The following is an 11,063-nucleotide window of genomic DNA, read 5'->3' as shown; positions in this document are numbered from 1 at the left end:
TGTGTTCTGTGTGGAGGAGTGCGGGCCAGAGCGAGCTTGATCTCTAAAGCAAGGCACTCCTGAAGGGTGGACTGAACGACTGCGATGGGGAATTGCAAGTTTTCCGAGTGCTGGCTTGAAAATCCCAAATATAAAGGTTAGCTGACTAAAGATTCCAAATTAGAAAAGAAAGCTAGATGCAAACTTTGTCTAGAATTGTTCAACATCTCCAAAAAAAGAATAACAAACTGAATAATATAATAAAATGCTGTGCTTTGAACTTGTCTGGGTTTGGTGTTAATTGATTTGTATGAGCTACAGTACCTACAGGAACAATCTTCTGGCAAGTTTGATTTTAAAACAATTGATTTACATAAATATGTAGCTATTTGCACTTTGATGTCAAATCTGGTCTGAAAAATCTACTGAGAAGTCTGGAAATGTGAGTCTGAAAAAGTATGGAATTTTAAAAGGTGTAGGAGCCCTTTAATCTCCCTGTACAAATGACAATATACACTAAGGCATTTAGGGTTTGTATTCCTGTCAATTCTTCAGTAGCAAAAATAAAAGACTCATAATTAATAACACCACAAATTCAGAGATAAACATGTCAGCAATCAAAAACTCTTTTTTCCATATGACATGCTATTTTATAGAGAATGCATCTTTGTTGAAATGAAAATAGAACTTCATGCTCTGACACAGCTCATTAGTCGCGTCAACATGTCACCTTTCTTTTGTTGGAAGCAACATGCCATCTTTTGTTTGTACACCTAAGCTGCTGTGAAACAGTGTTAAATCTTTCGGGTGATTGCTTTGGACTACCACTATAACAGCCGGTTAGACAGTTTCAATGCTGATGAAGGACCCTTATGCATACTGAGAGTTTCACTTTAATTGTTATAATCAACCTTGAAATGGGGGTCTGAACAGATAGCACAGTTAATGACTGGCTTTTTGAGACTCAGACACATGTAGACGTACAAACAGACTCTGAAAGAGATACGAGGAATTGTTTGTAATCTGTTTGCTAACAAGATAAATAAAATAGGTTTGCATGCAGCCTTGCTTGAGTCTCGTCAGAATATTACACAAAAAGCGCTAATGATGAAGTCATCAGCTTTTTGTATATTCAACACTTGTTTTTGTTTTCCTGATAATTTCCATTAAGCTGAATGATGCACAGGCGTGGTAAATTGTTTAATGTGCTCTCACCATATCCATGTGCATATTGACATGTGCTAAGCTAACCGCACTCACTTAATCTTATTATGACTCTGTGTGATGCTCCACTGGAACCAAACACCCCCACGCAATCTCCCACAGACCACATATTAATATGCAGCAAAAATTACAATAATCCTCAGTGTAGTTCATTATGCATGAATAAGCGACCGCTAATGACAGAATTCTCTCTGTTTGTTGGATATGTTGTCAACATTAATGATATTGCATGCTTTAACAGAATGGGATGGCATGCAGCATCAAGTACCTGCCGTACGATGATGTTTTTAGACGCAACATGTTTCTGGCAATGACCGCAGGCTTCGTTACAAGCCAAATTGGAGTTCGTTAAATGGTACGGGAATTTTATGGTAGAGTCTAGCTAGTTTTTCTTGTAGCCATGCTCTGCCACTTTTTGCACTTGGTAAAAAACTTGTGTCGTGGCTCCATAAAGCACAAACATTTGCAACCTCGTGCGTGCTATAGAAAATTGGTTATCTTGTTGCTTGTTATCAGAAGTACCACAACGCTACTGTAATTGGTCCCTAACAGGTTTCATGAATCATATGCAGAGAATTAAGTTATGGAAAACAATGATTTCACCTTGAGTGCTTTTTTAGTTTGTGTTATTTTAGCCTGTTGATGTTAAGGTTAGTTGGATGTTAAAAGTAAGGAACTGTATGGAGGTTTTTTTTCTTACCCTGAATGTTTTGACTTTCCCATCAGGAAGATGACTTAAATGTTGCCATGGTCCCTAAAAGTGTGCTTCATCGTGTGAAGCTCTGTCTATGTACACAATGAAGCACATTGTACTATTATATTGACATGAGGAAGTAGCTGTTGTAGTTTGGAGTAGCCAAGGGAGGTTTTGAGAAGTGCATAATGATGGGGAGGGCCTTGCTCTTTTACAAAGAGAAACAAAGATCAGCTGCCCTGTATCACTCCAATCATCTTTGTACAGTCCAGTAGTTTGTCAGTGCAGTCTCAGCAGCTGCAGTTAAATGGTTAAATATTTCTTTAATCTGATTGAAACCATCCTGATTTGAGATTCCAATTCAAGTGTTTACACCTAATGTTACTCATTAGGTGTAAACATGGACAAAATTAATCTTTATTTCAGATGGAGAGAAAGGATGGGATTAAGAATTTACATTGCTATTAGGCACTAATATTTTCCAAATTAACAGATTATCTAAAGGCTCTTAGCACCTCTTTAACCCGATTGAAAATTCCCTTTGAAAAAGCCGGACTGGGCCTCGTCCTACTGATTTAGGTATTTCTCGGATGCATTTTTTTATTATTGGGATGTTTGTCTGGTTTTTAGTTAAAGTGATAATATTGAAGATTTTAATTTAAATAACTGTCCGGTAAGTCTCTATCTATCATCAAATGAGGTAATGCAATGGTGATTGAGCCTTTGGCCCACTGATGAAAGTCTTTGCATTTGCAGTATTACAGACTGGGTGTCTGTGGCGACGCGTTTTCCATCAGCCAGCAGTGGTTGGTCTGCCAGAAAGGTTAATCTACTATGGCTGAACAAACAAAGAAAAGATGGATGACTACAGATACAACTTCAACAATAAGTGAAAATCCAAAGTAAAAGAAACAACTTTGACGCTCAGATGAAGCAAACAGTCTGAAAGCATTGACGTCAACCGTTGACGTCACACATGCAACACTGTTTGGATATCTGGGAAGTGTGCTCCCGCTATTACCGTTTATTGCCATAGGTGCTGCCAAAGAGAACGAAACTGAGATCTTTGAGATTACAACTTCAAGTATCGGGGTCCTTGTACAACAGCTAGAGAGGCATTCTGTTGGTTAAGTCTAGGCAAGTTCTTTGAAGTATTCACAGAGTAGGAGAGGGTCAGAATTCCAACATAAATTAAAGGCTTTTACAAACTGAATGGAGTTGAATGTTAAAGTTTATTCTTGACCTGAAGAAAAGTGGTTTGACAAAAAACGCCCACTTACCAGCTTTTTCTCGAGCTTTCAACTGAATTTCATGGTCTTTCTCAGTGGATGGATTTTTATTGGATGCTATGCAGATGGATTCTTTGCCATCACCTGACCTACAGTAAGTTAGGGACTTTGTTCATGGGACAATAGTGACTATATGTAAGCACTTGTTGCCATGACATATGTACTGTAGGTTTAGTGATCGCAAATAAGCACTCTCCATTTGGAAGATTGTGCGATGTGATTGAAAGCTCAGGAAAAAAGCAAGTAAATGTACCTACATGGAGTGGAGTTTCTTTGGCAACACGCTCAACAGATTTTTCAGCAACAGAGAGTTTGTCGGTCTTCTTCCAGTGACATCATAAATCTGTTCATACACTGTATCTGTGCTAAAGATACCTGATGTGTTGTACAGGTGATTCAGAGAGGTTGTACAGTATGCTGTGTAACAGTGAAGTCCCTGAAGGGGGCTTAAAAGGCAACTAAGGGTCTGAGGACGACCTTCAAGTAGGAAGAAGTGTTCATTCAAGTTCTGAGGTCTTTAGGTGTCTGCACAGCTTCAGTGATATGGCTCTGGGTCCCGTTTCATGTGAATCTTATAGTCAATTTATTCAACCATCAATCTGCTGCTTGCTTCGTCTGTGGTCCAGTTTAATGTTGTCTTCTTGGTGTGAAGCCAATCTGTTCTCCCCCCGTCGTGTCCTGATGACTGGCTTTTCAGGGCAAAGTCATATCACTCAGCCATTTTCCAGTGCCAGTGCCAAACAGTTGTGACCATCCAGTCAGGAGAGGCTCCCCTCGTCAGCTCTCGGTGGAATCTGAAAGGAAAGAGGCAGGCATGTTTAACAGGAGCTCAAATAGTTTATACTTTCACAGCTCCCGAGACACCCTGTGTCTCCAATAATGAAAATTCAGAAGAGTAAGTCGATTTAGTCGTACGAGTACAAGTGGATTCTAAGTGAAGGAAAAGGCAAATTGACCAACACTAAAAGTTCTGCTTCTTGTCTCACCTTGAGAGCGATGAGGTGAGGATTGAAAATTGCTTCCTTATCCTGTCAAACTGTTTGCTAGCTCTTCGGATAACAGTTGAAATGTAATAGGCTTTCTCTGCGGGGAAGCTAAGACCTGAGACAATAGGAAAGAGAACCGGGCTAACTAGATAAGTGGGCATTAGGAACAACAGCCACAGCATGTGGTCCTGCAACTGACCAGATTACAGAATGGCAATGGAAAGAGGCTTTGACTGGTACATGCACTAGAAGTTTAAGTGTTTCCCCTTTTGTTACAGCAGGAAATCATATCAGCAGTTCTTTGGACCCAAATCAGAACAACTGAAGAGAAGTGTGGTAACGGAATTTTACATCAGCCAGAACTGAATTCTTTACTTATTGAACAAGACACAAAGGTCCTTTTCAGACACGTAACATTGCTGGGTTCATCCAGCTTGTATGGTGATGAAATGGGCGACTGTTGTATTCCTTTGCCTCATGACTTCATTCAGACTCGACAAGATATTTCAGCGACAATAATGCTTGTTATGATATTTGGCACCAGGTGCACGAGACGTAGCAGTGGCACCGCTGAGAGCAGCGGTGAGTTATAGAGATATCAAGGATGAATGGTTTTGTTTGTTCTGTCACAGGATGAGAGCCTGTTTCCAAATGTTTGACAGTAATCAAGAACGGAAAGACAACATTTTTTGATGGGACTTTTGTTCTTGCACATGCTTTGTGTGAAGAAATTTGTTAGATACTTAGAAATTCATCCATCCTGTTGGCATAATTGAAGATCTAAAACAATAAAGGAGGAGACGGCTTGTCTGATTGTTGATGTGCTTTACAAGAGTTCAGGATTTGGACCTCTTTTGCCGAGTGTAGGACTTGGCAACGGAAAAGAAATACACTCAGCGACTCATATCTGACACTATTCAGTTTTATGAGTGCAGACAAAAGCTCAGATTGGCGCTGGCTCCAATAAGGGACAAGGATTTTTCAACCTCAGTCCTATCATGCTATTATGGGGAGCTAATGCCATTATGGCAGAAAAAAAATGCATTTTGGCTCTGTGCCTTTGGAAAACGCTATCAGCTTCTGATCTATTAGCCGATGACAGCACAAGGTATAGGGCAATGGAAATATCAGTGGAGGGGAGTCTTAACGGCAGCAGCAGCGCGTCATATTCTTATCTTTTTCTTCCTTCGGACTTGTGCCGTGTTGAAAGTGATTCGGAAACGTTCACAGATCTGACTGTTTTCTTTGTGAAAAGTTAAAGTGAAGATCAAATGATTGCAGCTTGTGTGGCTTTTAATTATTTTTTCTTTCAATCGATGCTTTTATTATTTCTTACTTTTAAATTATTTAGTGGCAGTCCTCAAATGAAATCAAAATATCACATTCCTCAAGTGAAGCATCAAATATTCGCTGAACTTTCATCCACCCATGCAGGGCGCTTTGGACCGATCCTCTAAAATGATTCTTTCCATATATATTAGAGAAACATTTAACTCGCCACCATTAGCTGTGGCTCTGTTATCCGCCCAACAAAAACAGACAAGCCATATGTTGTGAAGCCTGCAGGTAACTCTGAGCTTTTGCCAACTTATAATTATCTCTCTAAGTAAATATTTGTACCTTTTTGATTGTGATTCAGCATGCTCTATATGGGGAATTAAACCAAACAGACATTTTGGCACATAACATCTGAGCAAATTAATGATCAAAAATGAGTTTTTTGAAGAAATCAGCACACACACGGCATGAAATAGATTTGAATATGAATGAGGGAAGATTTGATTATAATCCATACTTTTGGATGCATGGCATGGTTGCAATGTGTGCAGATGAAAAGCTGGGTTCTTACTCATAGACTGCTGTGACTATTTTCTTCTGTGGGCTGCCGTCTTCACTCGAGGCCACTCTGAAGATATTTGTGCCCTCTGGGTCATCAGGGCCTTCATGTGTCGACAGGAGCCAAAACCTCATAGTGATGTAGCAGAACTTTCTACCTGCAAGGAAAAAGGAAGAAACCACAGAGCATTCAGCCGTGAATTAGCAGCACAGACAGTGACAGAAGTTTTTATCCATCTTATTCTTTGGGGAAGTACTGTCGAAATGATGATGATGAGTGTACTTCCACAAAGATAGTGGAAGCAGCTGTAAGCTAGTACGTCCATCCATTTTCTATACCGCTTATCCTGTTCAGGGTCGCGGGGGGCTGGAGCCGATCCCAGCTTTCATTGGGTGAGAGGCGGGGTTACACCTGGATTGGTCGCCAGTCAATCAGGGTCCCATAAGCAAAAGTGCATGGTGACTTCTTTGGGAATCATGGACAGTTTTATAACCTTTGACTTGCTATTTCAGGAAGCAGACTCCAACAATCTTTAATCATACAATTTTTTAATCTGTTCATGAAATCAAGGAAGACTAATCGTGCAAAACTCACCATGACTATCGAACACAACGGAAACGTCTTCTGGCAGCACAAATACAATATCGTCCTCTGTGACGGCCAGCTGCTGCCTCTGAGCATCAGTGAGAGACCTGCACCTCGTTTCAACATATTCTATCATCTGAAACGACAAAAGAGATCGTCAAAACAACACAATACATATTCTGTAACCCTACAAACAGACCATTCAGTGTTACAATATTTACTTTTCTTTTAAACATATCTCCTGCATGTGTGTGCATGTGCGTGATCGGTTACCTCTTTGGACACTATCCCAACTAGCCTGTGGTAACTGCCACTAGACATCATGTTGGAGACATGGACCAAAGCCTGCGATGGATGACAAAAAACAATGTGATTTATTCTCCTGTGTAACATTAGATAATGTTAAATCTTCTATGCGCCATCCATGTTGTTTTAACATTACAGCTATATAAACCTGTCAACACATCCAACGACTTCTCAGCTTAATCCGGGTAATGATTAGTAAATCTCTTCTACATAATGTATCACCACAAGATTCATTGGAAGTTTGTTCTGAAGCTTTCAATTATATAACGTGATCTTAACCAGCAGATGCAGGTTGAAGTTCAGATCTTAAGTTTTCGTCAGGTGCTTTAAGGATTTGGACCTCAGCCTCAATCCAGAGAGCTTTGAAAAAAATTGAAATTTGAACAAATAAACTGACATGACAACTACGAAAAATACATGCTTGTGAAGATCATAACTTATGATTCAAAGCTCCAATATAGCAACTAAACAGACCTAGTGGTGAGAATGGAATTAGTTTAATATGAAACTAGATTTTGTGAGTTACAGTTGCTGTTCAAGATAAATTATCTTAAAACTTGTGTCATTCTCATATTATGTTTGACCTCTGTGAAACCACGTGTGGATATGAAAGAATCAAGAATGCATCTGAAGAACCACAGAAAACACGAGAGAAAATAAACGCTGCTGTTAAGATGTTGTGCTTAAATGTTTGCAGCAGTTTATGAGGCCTACTGATGCAGTAGCAGTTATAGTTGAAGGTTGTTGGTACGTTGTCAGTAGTTACCTGCTTTACTCCTTTATCAAACTCTGCAGAGTTTATGTCTAACTGAAAGTATAGCTCGATCAGAAAGATGGTGACTCTGCACCGGATCCATGTCAGCGGGTCCGGGATGCCGACCACAGAGATAGCCGGTTGCCCCCCCGGCGGCCCCTCTCCTCCAGGCTGCGAGCTGAACAGTCTGTGTTTCTGACCGGCGAACACGACCCTCCTCCTGCACAGCCTCCGGCCCTGTGCTCCTGGCTCCGCTGTGAAAAGGCGCGCAACACGCAAACACATCCCAGTCCGCTGCCGTTTAAAGGCCGGCTGCGTGCTGCAGGTCGGGCCCCTCTTCCAGCCGCAGACCCCGAGTGAACACACCGCGAGGCCGCCGAGCTCGCGACATGCAGCGAGGCTGGTGATCCGCTGCATCAGAGCGGCGAGGCTTCACAGCCGGCTTCTACACTACGGACAGGGGCTGAAACAGCCACCATTGTCACAGTTGCCTTTGGTAACCTTATGCAACTCACCCCATGCTGTACCCACAATCCTTCTCGTGTTCACAACGTAAACACACATGACTGCTGCCTTCAGGTACTGTTGGACATGCAAGAATTTGAAGAACTTTTTGGGGGCTTTATTTAATTGGCATTGGCTGAAAGTTTCAGCTTCTCAAGATTGAAGTAGTGCTTTTGTCTTTGTCTCTGTCTGCTGCTGTTTTTTTTTTTTTTTAATTATCTGAGTTATTTTTTATTTTTTTACCATGCCTATTTTTATTAAGGTTATGAATATATAATATATTACTGTAATGTTTTTGACTAATGCTGCTTGATGGTTCAACTTTTTTAGATGATGTTGGAGAGTGGAAGGTGGGAAATGAGGAGATGGGGGCAAGTGTAAGTATCAAGGTCAAAAGTTAATATTTACATTTGATATGTATAAGTTTAATGAGATGGGGATGTGGAGGGCTGTTATCTCCCTAACAAAATGACAACATATTATTAACCAATACCAGCTAAGCCATAAAAGGTATTTTCTAGGACACATAGCTACATATTTATAGCTTTGATTCTCATTTGGTTTTTGCATACATATTCAGTCTTGTTCTTTACATTTAGATAAGTTACATGCCTGATGTGAAGTCTCCCCTCATTCTGCTCCTTGATACAGTAGGTCTGAGGTGAAATCAATCAAAGGCATTTTAAAGGATAAATCAGTAGAAATATTGCTGCTGATTTAGTGTTTTTTTTCTCTTTATGTTGAGAAAACTGGAACTTACAAGCAGCACTTAAATGCAGCAAAGTGAATTTACTGACAGAATCCAGTAGAGGGAGACAAACACCCATTTATCTGCCTCCTGTCTCGAGCGTGTGTGAGAGATGACGCATGAGGAAAAGTGCAAAACAAACTTCAAGTGTGTCTGTGTTCGCATGTAGGCCTATTATTAACAAAATAACAGAGGAAATCTAAAAAGTCAGTTAAAGTATCTGCACACACACAAACACAGTGAAACACACACACACCACCAGTTGTTCGCACGGGCCAGCAGTTTCCGCCAAGGCATTGTTTTCTGCGCAGGTGCCCAAAATGATTGTTCGAAAATGTGAAATTTGATCAGCAGACCAAAACATCATTAAGTCCCCGCTGTTCTCGGTGATTACAGGTCAGCGCCGTTTCCCCGTCGCTCTCTCCCTCCTCTGCACGCGCTCACGCACGCGGCAGACACCTGCTCGCGGCCCCGCCCACCTGAAGTTCTCTCCCAACTAATTTTATTTATCAATAATTAGCAGCGCAGCACTTGGTTATTTGAAATTGCGCTCAGACACGGAAACCTTTCCGGGATGTATCATAGTAATTATGTGTGTCAGTTGAGAATGCTTTTTACATCTGCGAGTCGGATGGAGCAGAATATTAACGAGTTCACACTGGATGGGATTAATTGCTGGAGAATCTGCAGATGAACACACGACTGAAGAAGAGTTAGAGTCCAGGGCTACACAGTAATCAAGATATTTAACCAGGATAGAGGACGGGAGGAGAGAATTAAAAAGGGAGACAACAAACATGAAGAGAAAGAAAGAAAGAAAGATGGAGGAGTAAGAAAAAGAGATGGCAAAATAAAGGGAAAGAAAAGTAGCAAAAAAGGTAACATCTATTATTCACATTTTAAACTGTCAGAATAAAGATATATTTGCATTTATCTATTTTAATAAGAAGAATAAAATAAGCAACTAACAGAAATACTGATGATGTGGCCCTCAACTTAATGATTCACGTTTGAAAATGGCTTCATACTTAAATATAAACCACAAACATTACTTAACTGCCCTTTCAAACAGTTCAAAGCCAACATATCAGGTCATTTACAGCCAATAGGGTTGCATCTACAGGCCACTAAAGTCACATAATATGTCTTGTTACTGTAGATTTGGACATTTCAACATCCTGAAGGGGAGTTCAAATCCATCAAATATCTTTCAATGTGACCAACAATGTAATTAAATGATATTAAGGGTTAAGTATTTTCCCCACAAATTATATATTTCTCTTAGTGCTGAAAATTCTTCAAAGAACCTGTCAGACCCTTATTTAGAAATAAAATCAAAAGAAAACACAACAATAAAACAACTTAATTGATTTAAAGGCAAAAAAGACGATACAAATATGTAAAGATTTTGTTAGGGTGGCACTAAGTAGAGGAATTGTACCCATGATGTCAGTAAATCTTTCCTGCGTAGAGTTGAAACAGTCTTTTACATTAAGGTGATTCAGCTTCATGATGCTGTGTGAGCTGTACCGTCGCAGCCCGCGTCTCACCTCAGCTCCTTCCTCTGCTGGGCCACTGAAAGGCACTGTTGTCCACAGCTGAACCTCCTCTGTTACAACACCCACTGACTGGGACGAAGATGTCGTGTTGATCAAACCTCCAGAGAGTGTTTGAGGCAGGTCACTGGTGGAGCCACGGGTTAAATACAGAGGCTGGTTTATCGATAATAATGAGACAACTGGATCAATCAAATATCACACGCTTCAATATTTCCTGCAGGTTTAAATAATTCTGAAAACAGCATTTAAAATCAATATGACTTTATTGCTTTCATATTTAAAAAATCTAATGGCACTTTACATATAACAAAATATAACAATTAGATAGGAAAGAAAGAGCACGTTTCAGCTCCATACAATTATATAATTCCCATTTAATTATATAGTTTACAATATTTGCTTTGTGTTAATTTAAATGAGTGTCCAAATTCTGATGGAGAAATATGTCCAGTGCCTCAAATTTACCCTAAAAAGTAGTAAGTAAAAGTAGTTTCACTGCTTTCTGCTAATAATTTATGAATGTAATTACATATAAAATGCAAAAATTACAGTTGCATGACACAAAACCAGTAAATAAATTCCAAAATCCCAGTTTAGT

At 40.0% G+C, this 11,063-nt stretch overlaps 1 protein-coding gene across 1 annotated transcript; it reads right to left on the bottom strand.

Annotated features, from left to right (window-relative positions):
- Positions 1-3,040: 3,040 nt before the first annotated feature.
- Positions 3,041-8,156, bottom strand: LOC138584586 (m-AAA protease-interacting protein 1, mitochondrial). Its single transcript, XM_069656858.1, has 5 exons — positions 7,667-8,156; positions 6,868-6,939; positions 6,604-6,730; positions 6,022-6,166; positions 3,041-3,980 (listed from the first exon to the last, which is right to left on the bottom strand). Exons 1-5 carry the CDS (start codon positions 8,069-8,071, stop codon positions 3,896-3,898), a joined length of 834 nt encoding a protein of 277 aa, XP_069512959.1. The 5' UTR covers positions 8,072-8,156; the 3' UTR covers positions 3,041-3,895.
- Between the last annotated feature and the right edge of the window lie 2,907 nt (positions 8,157-11,063).

Source organism: Semicossyphus pulcher, unplaced genomic scaffold (assembly GCF_022749685.1).
Source record: "Semicossyphus pulcher isolate SPU_LCO1_2020_fin unplaced genomic scaffold, fSemPul1.0.p SCAF_9, whole genome shotgun sequence".
NCBI lineage: Eukaryota > Metazoa > Chordata > Actinopteri > Labriformes > Labridae > Semicossyphus > Semicossyphus pulcher.
Note: the sequence above shows the minus strand (reverse complement) of the source record. Positions and strands in the feature narration are given on the sequence as shown.

Bases quoted from the DNA above. Each gene is read 5' to 3' on its own strand.
- LOC138584586 (XM_069656858.1), bottom strand. From the start codon at position 8,071: ATGCAGCGGATCACCAGCCTCGCTGCATGTCGCGAGCTCGGCGGCCTC. The intron at 6,940-7,666 runs GTAACTACTGAC...CATCCATCGCAG, and splicing joins TTGATAAAGGAGTAAAGCAG to GCTTTGGTCCATGTCTCCAA. The intron at 3,981-6,021 runs GTAAGAACCCAG...CTTTCCTTTCAG, and splicing joins ATAGTCACAGCAGTCTATGA to ATTCCACCGAGAGCTGACGA.